At 36.5% G+C, this 18,003-nt stretch overlaps 1 protein-coding gene across 3 annotated transcripts; it reads right to left on the minus strand.

Moving 5' to 3' along the window:
- Window positions 1–658: 658 nt before the first annotated feature.
- On the minus strand, window positions 659–15,125 carry TXNL4A (thioredoxin like 4A). Of its 3 annotated transcripts, none has more exons than XM_027852338.1 (4): window positions 15,038–15,125; window positions 13,875–14,048; window positions 4,628–4,731; window positions 659–1,067 (listed from the first exon to the last, which is right to left on the minus strand). In XM_027852338.1, exons 2-4 carry the CDS (start codon window positions 14,025–14,027, stop codon window positions 896–898), a joined length of 429 nt encoding a protein of 142 aa, XP_027708139.1. In that variant the 5' UTR covers window positions 14,028–14,048; window positions 15,038–15,125; the 3' UTR covers window positions 659–895. The 3 variants fall into 3 exon arrangements, with proteins under 3 accessions (XP_027708139.1, XP_027708140.1, XP_027708141.1); XM_027852339.1 differs by lacking the exon at window positions 15,038–15,125 and adding an exon at window positions 14,740–14,821; XM_027852340.1 differs by lacking the exons at window positions 13,875–14,048; window positions 15,038–15,125 and adding an exon at window positions 10,827–10,898.
- Window positions 15,126–18,003: the final 2,878 nt, after the last annotated feature.

The raw sequence follows: 18,003 nt of genomic DNA on the forward strand, positions 1-18,003 counted from the left end.
TTGATTTGGAATTAGAGAAGTTAGATTCAAATTCTGGCTCTATGTACTACAAGATGTGACCTTGGTACAAATGAAATGACTTGACTTCTCTGGGCCTTCGTTTTTTATCTAGTTCTAAATCTACGTCCTAGAATAACCACCTAGGCTAGAATAAGAGAAATGTGTTTAATTTGCCACAAGGAAGGTTAATATTGAAGATTTTTTTACCTTTTAGCATTATAGAGTGAACTTCCCCAGAGATTTTTAACAGAGAAAACAAATAAATAACAATAACAAATAAGAAGGCTAAATATGTTAGACATAGACCAGCTAAAATAGGAAGTGAACTAGTTGAACCCTCAGCCCTTTAATTCTAAGTGAACTTAAAAAAAAATACATTTATATTGTAGGGTTCTGTTTATAGCCAGATGAAAGGATGAACATTTCTTGTTCACATTTTTGGGGGCACTTTAGGAGCTTTGGATAGTTATTAAACAATGAGAACAGAACAATAACAGATTATAAAATATAAAGGATGAACTCTTTAATCTTCTGAGGCAAATTTAGTGAAACTTTTAACTAAATGCAAAGAATCCTCAATCACAAAGTTGTTTCAAAACAAAAAAAAATCACATTAACAAACTGTGATAATATTTTCATATATTTTAATTTTTTCAGCTATGAATTGTTTATAGTTATTTAATCATATAAAAATACACTTAAAATGTAAAGCTTTATAGCCCTTATTCCAAAAAGATGTTACAGCTCCTTATTTCATGTATCTTCCAAGCATTTTCTCCAAAGGATTTAAATATCTAACAACAAAAAACAAAAAACAAAAACCTCCACACACAAAAAACCCCAAAGAGTCTTTACATACTCTTAAAGAATTAGAACACCGATCCCCAAAAAAACATCAGTATCTGTATTTGGTGGAATAGTCTTTTGGAGAAACCACGAGACCTCTACCTTTACGAGCGCCTCTATATACTGTTTCTATTATGTCAATCATCTCTTGCTTGTCTTCCATTGCCCAGTTAATCTTGTTGTTGTTACCCGTACCCAAATCGATCATGATGTGCTTGTTCCTTCAAAGAGAAACAAAAAGAAGTCAATTCACATACGACTTTAAAGGAAAAAGAATGTTATGTACTCCACACATACCCCATCCAAAATATGTTACTATTATTTTTTCAAGTCTTGTTACAAGCTGCAGCATCAACATCACCTTAATACACAGCATTCTCTGTCATTTCTGGTTTTGTATATGTAAAATAAAAACTTAACTCTAAAAATGCATTGCTGCTTTTACTCCATTAAAGAGACATCTGAATAAGACATTAGACATGTTTCAATTCAACATGGCATTTATTAAATACCCACTATATATGTCAAACACTGAACTAGGTCTTGGAGATATAAAGGAAAAAATGACAACAGTCCTCGTTCTTAAGAAGCCTTCATTCTACTGGGTTGTGAATTGTTTATAGAAATGGGGCAGTCCTCAACTAACAAACTGTTTTTCAAAAGTTCATTTTACATCAATTAAACAACTAGTCATTTAAGCATCTACTATATGCTATTTATTGGGAACATAAATATGATTTTTGGAAGATCAAAGAGAATACAACTGACAAGTACAAATGTCCTACTTCCAAAAGGACAGTGAGAATGGAGTCTAAAAATTATAGATCAGTGAGACTAACTTCATTTCCTGGTAAAGTTCTGGAATTATTAAAGATATGTTTAGTAAACATCTCATAATGACGCATAATTTCATCAAGAACAGGTCATACCCAAGTAACCTCATTTCCTTGACTGACAGGGCTGATAAAGGGATTGCTGTATATACACATAAATTTTAACTAAGTTATTTGACACTGACAATCTCATGCTTTTTTTGTGTGTGAAAAGATTGTTTGTGGGGTAGGCAACAGTACAATTAGGTGGATTTGGAACTAGTTGAATAGCTGGACCAAAGATTGGTCATGAATGGATTAATGTTAACTTAGAAAGACATCTCTCCTGGAATGACCCAAGGTGCCATATTTGGCCCTATACTGTTTATCACTTTCATTAGTGACTTAGATGAAGGTAAACAGATGGCATGTTTATCAGATTCACTGAGGATACAAAGCTGGGAGGAACAGATAAGACACCAGATGACAGTCAAGATCCCAAAAGAATTTGATAAACCATATGTAATAAGGTAAAAATTTATTAAAATATACATAGAATATAGAATATAAATGAAGCCTTATAAATCAATTTCACAGGGACAAGTTAGGGGAAGCATGGGTTAAATGGCAGTTCACTTAAAAAAGATCTGGAAAAGGCTCAGGAGAGACAAGGTAGTTTTATTAAAGTATTTGAAGAGCTGTTAAGTAGGAAAGGGATCAGATGTTCCCTGTTTGGCCTGAGAGGGCCGAACTGGGAACTGAAAACAACAGGTAAAATTACAAAAACGCAAATTTAGACCAGTTGCAAAATACTGCGAATTCTACATCCACAACATCTCTGGCATCTGTTCCTTTCTCTACTCAAAAAAGCCACCACCAAATTTAGGCCTTCATCACTTTTAACTTGGTTATTTGCAGTAGCCTCCTAATTGGTCTTGCTTCATAATTTTTCCCTTCTCCAATGAATATTCCACACAGCTGCTAAAGTGATCTTCCTGAAATGGAAGTCTGACTACATCATTTCTTTCTCCCATACTCAACAAACTCCAATGGCTCCCTCGAGCACTACGGTCAATTACAAACTCTTCTGTTTGGCTTTTATAACCTTTCACAATCGGACTACAAACTCTTTTCAACCTTATTATATAATATTCCCTTTCTTATAGTTTTTAGCCAAATTGGTATTCTTATTATTCTTCACACATGGCACTTCATCACTAGTTTCTATGTCAGTGTACAGGCTTTCCTCATACCTGGAATTCACTTCCTTCTCATCTCCACCTCTTAGAATTCCTAGTTTCTTTTAAAACTCATCTCAAGAGCCACTGTCTACATAAAATCTTTCCTCATACCATTTCCCCACTCCGCAAAATATTACCTTGAATTTATTTTTTAATATATATTTTGCATCAAATATGTACATATAAGATAAATACACACACACACACACACATTATCTTTCATTTTAGAACGTAACCTCATTCAGGGGAATGAATGTTTCATTTTGTCTCTGTATCACAGGGTAGATACTTGAACATAGCAGAAACGTAAAACTCACCAATTGCCTAAAGTAACAAGGTAGTTGAGTGGCAGAGATCTGAACCCTTTGACCTGAAATAGTGTTCTTCCTACTAAAGCAGAATATCCAGAACATCAGTGTTGTCATTGAATCCTACCTCTCCCTCAGATCCAATCAGCAGTTAACTCTTTCCAGTCGTATCCTTCTCATCTGTCTCTCTGCCCATCCCTTCTCTATTCCCATTACTATCATGCATACTATCTGTTTTCTTACCTGACAATTCCAATAATCACCTGAGAGGTCTTCCTACCTCATCTTCACCTCCTTACAAATGAGCTGACAGTCACTGCAAGCCAATACTGCTCTCATACAGATCTAATTACATCATTCCCCTGCTCAAAACTTTTCAATGTCTCCCCATTTATTAGATAAAATAACTAGATACTTATACCAGATACTTAACTTGGCATTCAACAGCCTCCACAAGTTTCTAACCTGCCTTTCCAATTTTACCTCAACCTACTCCCTCCTTCATATACTTTATACTTCTACTAAACCAGTCTATGTGGTATTTACTAACACACTATCCCTTCTCATGCCACTGGTTCTTACAAGGTGTGCTGCAGCACTAGTACAACACAAGTCTTACTAGGTATACTATACTTATTAAGTATACTACTCACACCCTGAGACTCTGACATTCCCCCCCTCCTTCTCCCAGCTGCAGTTTGCTGCCTGGTCTTCCTAGGTTGGCTCCAGAAAGGTCACAATATCAGCTCTCTCCAAGGAGGAACAAAGCCACCTTCTCCATGGTAAATACTGGAGAAATAACGAAGAGGATGAGGGGGGTGCAGGATGGAAAAGAGAGGTAGAGTATCCCACCATTCCTACAGGCAAAGAATACTGTGATATGAACACAAAGAACTCATCCTTTAATGAGCCTCTCAAATACCATCTTTTCCATAGTCTTCTGTGATCGTCCCCCCTATATTGAGCAGGCAGTAAAAACTTTCTTTGCTGAATTAGTCATGAAAATTTGGGGAGAATAGAAGCGAATGACAGATTAATATTATGTATGAATTATTAAATGTTATGTCTGTCAGGATATTAAATAATTTTAAAGCCTCCATACATGACAAAATCTTACCATGGTTCCAAAAAATGTACGCACAAAAATGGAAAAACTCTCTTGAATACACTAATTACACTTAACTGCGTTTTCTTAGCAGTCACATTTTATAAAAAAATTATTGGAAGACATTAAATTGGCATAACTTCATTTCACTATTAACATAATGAGATTCATTTTGTATTCTAAGCCAATTCCACTTGGAGTGTAAATCAACTGTTCCAAAATAGGAAGTACCATACCCAGAGGTGTTTTGAATACATTAAACATCACAAGTTTTCTAGAATAAACTGAGTAGTAATTTTTTTAAAAATACCATACCTGAAGAAAAACATGACAGTACAGGGATCATACAACTCATACATTTTATTGAAGTCTGGTACTTCTGTAATATCCACAAGATATATAACTGCAAAATTTTTTACCTAAAAGAAAAACAAAAAAAGAGGAATCAATCTAGGATATTTCTTTTTTATTTTCATTTCACAAAGGTAGATTTTTAAAGAATTTGGTTACAATATATTTAAAATAAAGACATTTATTCATATCTCTGCCCAGAACCATTTTCCCCACTGTAGCTTTTATGGAACAAAAAATACCGAAAACGTCAAATTTTGACACCTAAATGTTAACATATGCTTCATACTTCCATTTTCTAAGACACCTCAGGATAGCCTGGTAAGTTTCAAACAACAATCTAAAGGTTGTAAAGAAAATTGCAACACGTTTTATAAACAGAGGCATTTTAATAAGTGATTCTGATACAAATAAATAACTCTGCACTAAGCAGTTCTAAAGAAAAGACTCCTAAACATAATCAGCTAGTTATCTCACCAGACACTTCTGTCCTCACCCCCAACCTTGGGAGGACAGAGTCCTGGAGGGTTCTGGTTTGGCATTGACCTTGAACTTGATCATGATCTTGGTCTTTTGGTCCTTTGGCTTCCACTTTTCCAATTATTCTGGTTGAACACTTGCAACCAACCCTGATGTTAAGCAGTACCCAAATACAAAATTATTATACAAAATACATTTTGCAGGGAAAAGCTGATTTTCAAAATTATACTCTTCTATCAGGTTATTAAAAGATTAATAAGAATAGGGCTATAAACTTCTAATAGACCAAGATAACTATACCTAATTATGTATGTGTAAACTATATACAACTATACTTTTTTTTTTCCCCACTCTGCTCAATGGTTAGCACAGTCCTGTACACTGAGTACGCACACAAGTGTGTAATCAGTATGCTAAGAAGATAAGACTCTACTCCTAGGAAGGGCACAGTGTTACCCCAAAATGTAAAAGCAGTATGGTACAGCAGAAAGTTATGGATTTGGAGTCAGAGGATATAAGTGTGCATCATGGCTCTGCTACTTGATTTTTAGTGTGACCTTGGGCAAGTCACTAAAACTCTAAGGGCCTAAGTCCCTCATCTGTAACGTGACAGGTTTGGGTTGGAGGGCCGCTGGGGTGCCATCCAGATCTAAATCTATAATCTTATAATCTTTATCCTTTTAGTTTTCTTTAAATGAAGTTTTATTCAAATTTTTGCAACACCAAAATTTCTCCCAGTTATTGGTCCTCCTTCACTCTCCCAGAGAGCCATTCCATATAATATCCCTCTATTTTCTTGTACACAATAGACCACTCTATTTTCTTACATGCAAATTAGGTCTAAAGAAGATAAATGTTTGAAAAATAAACATATGAACTTGTGTGCCAAGATATATGAAGACAGATGAACTGACTTCATCTTAAATGAAAATATGGCCAACAAGAAATAGAAAACAGTAAGACAAGTCATAAAAAATTTTAAAACACTCCAAGTAATAAAACTCTCAGTTACACATACACACACACACACACACACCCCTAAGTTTTACACATTTAGAAACAGAGGAAATGACATTATTTTAGTTATTTTATAGAAAATTCAATATGAATTAACAGATATTCCATAATGTTATTAACTACTGAAGATATATTCATATAGATATATAATTACCAATATTTCTAACTGTAGCTTCATTATTATTAAGTTCAGCAATAAGTTTCATCTTTTTTGTTGTTGTTCAGTCACGTCTGACTCTTCATGATCTCATTTGGGGTTTTCTTGGGAAAGATACTGGAGTGGTTTGCCATTTCCTTTTCCAGCTCATTTTACAGATGAGGAAACTGAGGTAAACAGGGTTAAGTGACTTCCCCAGGGTCACACAGCTAAGTACCTGAGGCCAGAGTTGAATTCAGGAAGATGAGTTTTCCTGACTTCAGACCCTGTACTGTGCTATCTAGCTGCCACTCATTACATATACATTATATGCTTCAAAAATTTAATGGGTTCAAGGTACTATACCATGAATTTCACTTCTTTCAATAACCTCTTTTCTTCACCTTACATGTAACCCTACATAGTACTCTCACTGAAAACCACAGTGAATTCTGCATACAGCACTTACACTTTTGACCATGCCTGAAGATCAATACTATGCACAGATATTCTCTTCCACTACTTCAATCATAAAAGAAACAGTAAATAAATATGTCAAAATCTTAATAAACATGATAAATGGTTTGATATATATAAGGTGACAACAATATATTACCAAGTTCTTCAATTTCTGGCCCCTAAAGCAAAGAACAAAATACAGGCAAAGGCAAAACATGGGGATATGAGAAAGATCAAGGAGTGAATAAACTACATATCTAAAGTCCTAGAATTCCCTGATATAAAAGCAAAGGTTATTAGCAATATTTTCTTAATAAAAGTAAAGGAATATAAATAATCACTTAATTTTCAAGATTAGACTTCTACAGGAACAAAAGGGAAATTTCTTTACCACTATAATTCTCACACTCTGAACATAAAGCTGAAAAAGTGCTAGGTTTTTAAAAACTGTATCCTTTTACTAGTCTTTAATACTGACAAAACATATAATAATTTATATTTCTAAGTGTTTTTAATAGAATGTTGTAATTATAATTACCAAGGTTATCCTTAAAAGAAGAATTGAAAAGATGCACCTCCACCCTTTTGAAAATGTGGGGGTCTATGGATGTAGAATATAGTACATACTGTCGGACAATGGATATGTTGGTTGGTTTTGCTGAACACTTTTTTTTTTTAATCTTTGTTATAAGGAATGGCTTGCTTGGCAGGGGAAGGGAGGACATATACAAAGTAAAGACATAAAAGCAAGAGCTATCAATAAAGATTTTTCAAAAGTGTATTCCTGTTTGGCTTGGCTTAACTTTAATACTGAATATACTCTTTACAACTTGACATATAGTAAATGTTTTCATTTTAAAAGATTATTATATATTATTTAATCTATAATACACGTACATCATAGAATCTTAAGAGCTGAATCTAGACATCATCTAGTTTAACCTTGAACTCAATGCACAAATTTCCCCTCTGACATATCCTGCAGAATGATTTTTCAAGCTTTTTAGCATGAACATTTCCAGAACAGTTCATTACCCCCCTAAAAAATAATCCATGCTATTTTCAGATGGGTATTTGAAAGTAGTTTCTTAGTCAAAATCTGTCTCTCCATAATTTTTACCCACTGAGTCAGTCCTCTGAAATTGTATGGAAAATACCTAATTCTTTTTCCCTATAATTCATCTTCACATATTTGGAGATAGCTATGAAATCCCTTAAGTTTTCTCCTCTCCAAGAAAAACAGCCCTGGTGCCTTCAACCAACCCTCCTATGACATGTTATCAAGACCCTTCACCATCCTGGATACCTACTTTGGATACGCTTAAATTTATCAAAGTCCCTCTTAAAACACGGCCCATTGGAATGAACCCCAGGTATACTGTGACACACAACACAGTAATAGGCAAAAAAGAAAAAGAGCCGAGGCATGGTGATGCATGTCTATAATCTCTGCTGCAATTAGTGAATCACCTGAATTTGGGAGTTGAGTTATTGTAGTAGGACTAAAGCTAAATGAAGGACCACACTAAGTCCAGAACAGTATGATAAGCCCTTGAGAGCAGGTCACCAGGCTGACTAACGAGGGGTGAATTAGTCCAGTTCAGAAAAATGAAGCAGGTTAAAGTTTCTATGCAGATTGGTATTGGGATCCAGCCCATGAGCGGATTCTGGAGTTCCAGCCTGGGACTTTTTTGAGACTTGGTCTCAAAAGAAACAAACAAACAAAAAACCAGTAGGATTATTACAGTGAATGACACCTGATTATCAACTTATATTGAGCTTGTAATCAATTAAAACCTCTAAGGTTTTTATAGATTGCAGTTGTTGGCTCGAAATTTCTGAATCCTGTATACATACAGTTTTTTGTTTTTGTTTTTTAGCTCAAGTGAAAGGTTTTACATTTATACCTATTAAAGTTCATTTATTAGCTTGGTACATTATTACAGCCTATTGAGATCTTCTGAGACTCAATACTGTCATTTAATACACCGATTGATCCATGAACAAAATACTCCATCTCTCGACTCCAGGCATCCTATCTGGCTGTCCCCAATGCCTGGGATGCTCTCCTTCCTTGACTATGATTACTGACCTCCCTGGCTTCCTTTAAGGCCCAACTGAAGCCCCAACTAAAGCCCCAACTAAAACTCCACCTTCTATAAGAAGCCTTCTCTAAACCTTTTCTATTCCAGTGGCTTCCCTGTAATAATTACTTCCTATTTATTCTGTATATGACTTGCTTTGTCTCTTTTTCTTTGCATGCTGTCTGCCCTAACAGATGGAAAGCTCTTTTAGAGCAGGGATTGTCTTTTGCCTCTTTTTGTATCCCCAGTGCTTAGCACAGTACCTGGCACATAGTAGGCACTTAGTAAATGTCTACAATTGACTATTGACAGATTCACTGAATTTCTCCATGATGTGTCTTTCTGCATGAATGATAAGCAGGACTTCTCTATCTTCAATCAAACTATTTATGAACAAGATGGATTCCTGTGGCATATCCTTGGAGATTTTTCTCTGCTGGCTGACAACAATCCATTAAGAAACACTCCTGGAAATATTATGTAGATGCAGGTGTTCAACCAAAAAAAATCCATCTAATATTTTCCACACTATACATTTTTGGGCAGTAATTTTTATATTTTTAGGGGACTAATTTTGTGGCTGTAATAAAATCAAATGATGATGATTTTATTTACCAGTAGACAATCACATATCTTACTGAGATCTACTCTACCACAACAATTCATTTGGCCTCATGCAACTTTTTTACTTTTAGCACCAAGGCATTACCTCTGTACACAGACACTTTCAGTGATTAGGGCTAATGAGAATCTGTAATCTTCCCCAGAGACTGCTTTTAATAAGAAACTAGAATTTTTAGACACAAACTCAGTGAGAAATCAAACACTATCTTTATAATATATATAATATAATAACATTATTTATAATTATGTATAAATACAAATATATGTAATATATGTACATACGTACACATGTAATATATATATGCGTGTGTATATGTATGTACGTATATATATATAATGTAAAAAATTCTTGTAATACTCCTCCAAAACAAATTTCCAGAATTATACATTTCCACTATGTCCTTAAATTGAGGGGGTGGAATATATATGTTCTCTATATATTATGTAACATTTAATATATATATTTAGTATTTCTAGACTTACTATGCAACTCCCACTGAAAAGAGTGGTTTTCTTTAATTTTTCAAAATGAAGGAGCTTTTTGAGCCCCCAAAATTGGATTTCTAATGCAGTCCCAAGAAAATTTTATCAAGACACTGCTCCCAAATGCTACATAATCCGAAGTTAAAAACCTTAACCTACATCTTCAAGCTTTAACATTTCTTAAGTTTATTTTATGTATATGGTTCCACCCTTCAGCTACCAGAGTTTCAAAAGAAAAAAAGCATAAACAAGATTTTTATACACATTGGATATAAATAGGGAATATGAAGTAAAAGCATGGTATGACATAAAGAACACTGGATTTGAAGTCAGGAGACCTGATTCTAGCATCATCTTAGTTATTAACTAGAAGTGTAACTTGGGCAAGTCCACCTCCTCTCTACATACTTTCCCTAACTTATAAAATGAAGGTGTTAGCTAAGATGATTCTGAGTTTCCTTCTGTCTGCAAAATTCTATGTTGTTCCAGTGCATCTCAAAGCAACACTGATTGAAGTTCATTAGTACTATTTCTGATACATGACTTCAGATATTATTGTGAGCCTCAATCCTTCAAAACGCAAAAATGTTTTGTATATGATATGAAATATACTTTACTCTAAGTCTTGAAACTACTTGTTAAAATGGCAACTTTATTTTTTAATGCCTGAAAATATTATTGTACCACATCTGTAAATAGTAAACTCTAGATTTAATAAAGACTAAATATAGTTTCCATCATTAAGTACACACCTCGTAATTGAATTAAAATTAAATCAGCTTGAGGTGTTGATTGGCAAAAGCAGTATGTCAACAAACTACATTCGAGGAGAAATACTGTATAACCAAGTCCCACCTGAACATCTGGAACTTTTACTCACTTTAAAACTGTCGTGATATCCAAAGATGGCTCGCTAGCAAGATGAGGAAGGAGATCTCCCATTATCTGCCATTTCTGCAGAGGGAGATTTTTAAATAGAAAGTTATATTTTTCTTATTTCCCACAGAAACCTTAAGCGTCAAAAATTCTTGTAATGCTCCCCCAAAACAAATTCCAGAATTATACATTTCCACTATGTCCTTAAATTGAGGGGGTGGAATGTAAAGCTTTGAAAAAATAATCTTTGCATCTCAGGTTTGCATTCTATATAGATATTAAAATGGATGTTAATTTAAAACTAAATCCAAATTTCACTGTTATAGAAATATGAAACAGAAATCTACAAAGCCCAGAAGCTCAAATTATTTCTAAAAATGTTTTCATTATTAGTGGATTTACTATTATATACAATTTTGCCTTTTATATAGTGATTTATATCATGGAAACTATAATAGAATTAGAAAAAGAACAAATATAGTTAACAGGACACAAAAACTTGTATTATATTCCCTAGCCAGTTGCAATTTATTGCAGCTTTGTTGAGATAAGAACACATGACTGATACTCATGTCAACAACCATTCCAGTCTCACTTTGACTAACGGCAGCAGGATTTAGACCACTTACGGTTAACATTACTTATGTGTACCTATATTCAACCTTGTGTGATACAGCTAAGAAATGGATAAAATGGGAACAAAGGGTCACATCTTCTATTATTCTTGGCCCTTGTCAGTGGTAGTTCCTAGTTTGAAGAAAATACAGTTCCTCTCCCTTGCTTTCCCCAGAAACTTCCAGATTCCTTAGTCTACTGAGGTGGGAAAGGGAGATTAGAACATGACTAGAAGTCAAAAGAGTAGAAGAGTATACAGAAGTCAAAAGAAAGTGCATTTCTTTAATTCTAACCTCCAGCCAACTACCAGTGATAATGACTGCCAGGTTAGCTTCATATAAATTGTTTTTATTGTTGTTCGCTCATGTTTGACTCTTCATGACCCCGTGGACCACAGCATACCAATATTGTCCAAGGGGTTTTCTTGGCACAGATACTCAAGTGATTTGCCATTTCCTTCTCCAGTAGATTAAGGCAAACAGAGGTTAAGTAACTTGCCCAGGGTCACACAGCTAATAACTGTCTGAGACCAAATTTGAACTTAGGTCTTTCCGACTCCAGCAGCATTCTATCCACTGAGCCACTTAGCTGCCTCCTAGGCAAACAGAGGTTAAAAGGCTTGCCTAGGGTCACACAGCTAATAACTGTCTGAGGCCAGATTTATAGTCAGGTTTTCCTGACTCCAGACCCAACGCTCTATCCACTCAGCCATCTAGCTGCTCCATTGCATGGTTTTATTTTTCAGTTGTTTCAACTGGGTCCAACTTGCAATCCCAAAGATACTAGAGCGGTGTGCCATTTCCTTCTCTATCTCATTTTATAGATAAGGAACTGAGGCAAACATGGTTAAGTGTCACACAAGCCCAAGGTCATTCAGCTATTAAGCATCTGAGGCCAGATTTGAACTCAGGAAGGTAAGTCTTCCTGACTTCAAGCCTGGCACTCTATCCATTGTGCCACCTAGCAGCAGCTGCCCTGAATATACATACACATACAAACACACACATACATACATATACCCATGCGTGTACATGTGTATGTGTATATATCTCTATTTACAGAGTTATATAGAGAGATTCATGTTGGTGTTTCTTATTAACACTATGGAAGCCTTGAAAGAAAAATCATATTTACAAAAATAAGCCATGATATATGGTGATTTCAAGATGTTTTATAGCTTTCACTAACCTTTAATTACATTTAATATTAGTTTAGGAAATTTCATCTTAATTAATAATTTATCAACATCATTATAACAACATATGAAAATGAAATTTCTTGACACTAAATGATTATTCCTACCACAGCCTCCAGAAATTTGTACCAAAAGTTTACCGCCCAACAATACAGTGATACCCCAGATTAATATTATTGTTGTCAGCAAAATAAAACACTGAAATACAGTACTCTGGTTTAGACAACACATGTCTAACATTTTATTTCCAAATGTCAATGGAATTTGCTTCAGAGGAAGATATCAATTAGCTCATGTATGGTAACCAAAGCACACAAGTAAGAGAATATTAAAGACACCAATTTCAAGATTACAGTATGCTCTATGTAGGTTCATATAACACACATGCCTCAGAAAGCTTTAAATTATAGGTAGCAAAAAACAAATTTAAGCATATCTAGAGTACAGCTTCTAGGATGTGAAGGAGAATTTTGCCTCTAAAACAAAGGCATAACACTTCTGAAATATCCTCTGAATGTTCAGACCTGTTATTTTAAACTAATGTTTTCTTTTATGTGGAGTTAACTAATTTTCACAATTTTAGCTGTTAACAGTCACAAAAACAGACTAATGCTGAAGGTAGCAAAAAGCAGGAGGCAGTAAGACCCTGAAATCAAGAAAGAATGAATCAATAACACTTACTGATTATTCCCTATGCTGGAAGCCTGTGCCACATAAGTATTCTATTTACCATGTTTATTATAATTCTGATTCATTTCAATCCTGAGATGGGGTAAGTAAATCCTGAAAAATACCTTATGTATCTAAACCATTTATGTACTGGTATACTAAAAAGCAAATGAATTCAAAATTTTTGGTTTCAATATGAGGTGTGGCTTTTAATCCTAGATCATATACATTCCTCATTTCCTTAGTTCCAGGAAAAATAGTATAAATGTTTAAGAACCTAATTAATGATTTCAATTACAAGTAGCAGCAGTGAGCAAAATGGAAAGAGAAACAGAGAATTAGGCAGGTTCAGGTCCTGCCTCCATCCCCATAAAGCTGTATGACCCTTTATAGTCACTTTACCTCTCTGGGTCTCCATTTTTTCATCTGTAATATGAAGATAATACTTGTTCTGCCTATTTCATGGGCTGTTAAGAGGATCAAAGGAGAAAAAGGACACCAAAGGGTTTTGCAAACAAACAAACAAACATGAGGGATCATAGTATTAAAAACTGTTAAGCAAATAATGTTTACCTTTTCTGCAATACTATATAAAACTTCATCCATTTTCATACAAGTGGGGTCCCAATCATGTCCAAACCTAATGACAACAACCCGGTCCTCTTCTGAAAGAATAGCTTGATCTACCTGCCAACCATTGTGCAAATGTGGAAGCATGTACGACATCTTTAACAGTTAGCCTGAGTCCTGCAGAAGAGAATCCACTTATTAAAAATCATGTTGTTTCTTATTGTCCATCCCATTCCTACTAACATTAAGAAATAATCCTGGTAATAACAGACAATTAATACTTCAACTCAGACTAGTGAAAATGAAAATACTCCCCAATTCCCCTCGCCCCCCCCCCAAAAAAACTCCCCACACCATCCCAACCACACCTATAATTCTACTGCTACAAAACTACACTCCTACAAATGCCCAAGTAAGACTCTCCACCTCCTAGGGCTTTTTAAACCCAGTTTAAGAAGCACCTACAGTAGACCATTTACGTATTGGAAGACTAAAAAACAAATCAACTTAAATTTTCGGTTTTAATCTACGACACTGGCTTTTAATACTAGATCATAACGCTTTTCTCATTTCCTTAATTCAAGGGAAAAAGTATAAATGTTTAAGAACCCAATTAATGACCTCAATTACAAGTAGGAGCAGAGTGCAACGATGGGAAAAGCAACAGAAAATGCGGAGATGCAAGCTCAAGCCTGGCCTTCATCCCTATATATCTGTGTGATCCTGCACAAGTCATTTGACTTCTCTGCAGTCCTTTAAACCCAAAGCCTGCAGTCACGGCCCAGCAGCCGCATCGGCAGCTCAGGCCTTTGAATGACCTCACGGGGGTTCGCTATGCATTCACACGGGGGGGGGGGGTGACTAATACCGCAGTTCTTCTGAATCTGACGTCCGGTCTGGGGGCGGCAGGCGCCGGGTCCCCTCTGGGCCCGCCCTCCCCAGGCCTCCCGTCGCCCGCCTCGGCCCGAGCGAGGACAAGCTCCCGAGGCCTCGCGAGACACCCGGGGGCCGGCAGCGGACGACACGCTCCCTTCCGGGCCCCCAAGCCGAGGCCGCGCGAGCCCTCCAGGTCTCGCAGCGAAGCCGAGCCTCGGGGAAAATGGCGAAGCGACGGAAACCCGCAGCGGGGCCAGGCCCTCACGAAGGGCACAAAGTCGCGCACAAACCTGCCGCCAAAGAGAGAAAACCCAGCTCCACGAACCGCCACTGGAACCGCTGGCCCGCCCCCAACATCTGCGCGTGTGCGTGAGGACGCACTGCGGGCGCGCCCCCGTCCCAGTCGGGGAGAACGCGCTCCCTCCCGGGGGCGCGCGCGCGTGCATAGATCGCTCCCAGAGCTCTATCTCTAACCCCATCCGAGCTAGAGTGGTTGAGTCCGTTCCTGTCCATTAACGCGTTTTTGGAGCACCAACTTGGTGCTAGACCTCGTGAGGGATAGAATGATGGATAAAACCTCTAGGAACTTACATTTCATTAATGCATTGAGGTTTGCAAAGCACTTTTCTCCCCATAACCATCACGTCAACCCTCTCAAGTAAACAAGCACCTACTTTGTGACCTAATGCTAAGAGCTGGGATACAAAGAAAGGAGAAAGACTTACCTGCCCTCAAGGTGCTCAAAGTCTAATGGGTAAGACAGCACTCAAAATCCTCTACATACAAGTAATATGCAGTATAAAAGGAAGTTAATCTCAGAGGAAAGGCACTAGCAGCTGGAAGGATAGAGGTGACGTTTGAAATGAGCCTTGAAAGTCGCCTCAGTAGCCGGGGAGGCAGAGGAGAGGAAGGAGAGCCAAACCAAAAATATAAGAACTAAACTGTCTTTGAATTGGTAAGGAAAATCAGTAAGCATTCACATATTGCCTAATAAGAACTTAAATTTCCTTAGTGTTTGAAGTTTACAAAGTACTTTCCCAACAACTCTGGGAGGTAAATAATGAAAGTATTATCCCCATTTTACAGATGAGGAAACTGGATGCTGAGTTTTTGGGCAAAGGTCAATGGAGAAAGAAACAAATGATTTTGTCGTTGGCGTATACTACTGACAACTTGCACAGAAAGAAGAGCTAGAAGAGGAATTTGGGAAATAAAATCATGAGACTGGCATAGAAGGGACTTCACTTATCCAGACTTTTAGTTAGTCAATAACCATTTACTAAGTGCCTATTATGTGTCCAGCATTGTGCTAGATGCAAGGAATAAACAAAAAGCAAAAGACAATCCCTGACTGATCTCAAGGAGCTCACAATCTGATGGGAGAGACAACATACAAACAAATATATATAAACTATATACAGAATAAATAGGAAATAGTTATAGGAAAGGCTTCCTGTGGAAGGTGGGATTTTAGATGGAACTAGAAGGAAGCCAGGGAAGACACAAGATGGAGGCAGAGCATTCCAGGGAACAAAGACAGCCAGAGAAAATGCCCAGCTGAAAGAATGGGTATCCTAGAAGAGCAAGGAGGCTGGTGTCATTGAATCAAAGTGACATGGGAAAGAGAGGGTGTTAAGTGGTGGGGAAGGGTGTCCTAAGTGTTGAAGGCCTTTGAACGCCAAACAGAGGATTTTATGTTTGATCCTGGGAGTCACAAGGAGTCACCGTAGTTTATTAAGCATATGGGTGACGTGGTCAGACAGTTCCACTGGCTAGAACTCTCTCTGCCAAAAGCAGAGCAGCTAGAGACGGCTTGATTTTGCTTTGCGGTAATTTCATCCTTCTAAAGGTAGAGAAACCAACAGGGGGAAATTCTATTTTTGGATCTGATTCTCACTAACAGGGAGGAACTGTTTGCTAGAGTAAAAATAATGAGATCCCTGAGGGAAAAGTTACCACTTTTTCCTACCGTTTGTGATAGAGGAGAGGAAATCCATCATAGTCTGACTTGTAGTCCAGGTGTTTGAGAAAGCAGATTCAAAGGGTTCACAAGAAAGATAGGTAGAGGGGCAGCTAGGTGGCGCCGTCACACACATGACACTTACTAGCTGCGTGACCCTGAGCAGAAAAATAAATAAATAAATAAATACGATAGGTAGAATACCACGGACTAAAATGCCATTAGAAATAATCAGCCGCTGGAGGGGGAGGGTGGGAGTTGCTTAGAAACAAAGAGAAACTCCTCATAAAAAAGGAAAATGAAACTTGTCTGAAGAGACTTATGTGGAAACATTGGGAACTTACAACTTACATTTAAAAAGTAGAGAAAGAAAATGGAAGCAGGATGAATATAAAGCATTGTGGTCCCGAAAAAATTACTTTGTTTATCAAGATTAATGACCTTTGCACTAGAAATGTCAGAACAAAAATGACTAAAAGGAAATTGATATCCAAGATAAGACAGGAAATAGTAAAAGAGTACCTAATTGTACTTAATATATTCAACTTACCTGACCCAGATGAACTATAGTGTCAGGTCCTAAAAGAACTGGAAGATATGATTACTAGCCTTAGGATTATTTGAAAGACCATGGAAAATGGGAAAGTTGCTACTCCCTACATCAAAAAATTAGAGAAAGTCAAAAATACTACTTTTCAAAAAAGGAAAAAGAAGTGATCTGCAAGCTATAGGTCAATGAGCTTTATTTGAATTCTTTTGAAAATTCTAGAATTGAAGTGGTGGTTGTCAAATACTTTAAAAAGGGAAGTGGTGGTTACAAAGACCCAGTATGACTTCATCAAGAATAGGTCATATCCAAAAAAGGAAAATGTTGGATGTTGGAGAGGATGTTGGGACACTAATGCACTGTTGGCAGAATTGTGTACTAATCCAACCATTCTGGAGAGCAATTTGGAACTACACTCAAAGAATTGTAAAACTATGCAAACCCTTTGATCCAACAATAGCACTGCTAGGTCTATATCTCAAAGACATCCAAAAAAAGGGAAAAGGACCTATTTATAATATATATTATATGTTATATGTATATAAATATGTATTGTACATACATGTATTATAATACATTTATGTATTATAAATATATATAATATATAGCAGCTCTTTTTGTGATAGTTAAGAATTAGAAATCAAAGGAATACCCATCAATTGGGGCTTACCAAGCTGTGGTATATGATTGTAATGGAATATTATTGTGCAATAAGAAACGTCAAGGTGTATGGACTGATGCTGAGTGAA

This window comes from Vombatus ursinus, unplaced genomic scaffold (assembly GCF_900497805.2).
Source record: "Vombatus ursinus unplaced genomic scaffold, bare-nosed wombat genome assembly UNPS02009573.1, whole genome shotgun sequence".
In the NCBI taxonomy this organism is placed as follows: domain Eukaryota; kingdom Metazoa; phylum Chordata; class Mammalia; order Diprotodontia; family Vombatidae; genus Vombatus; species Vombatus ursinus.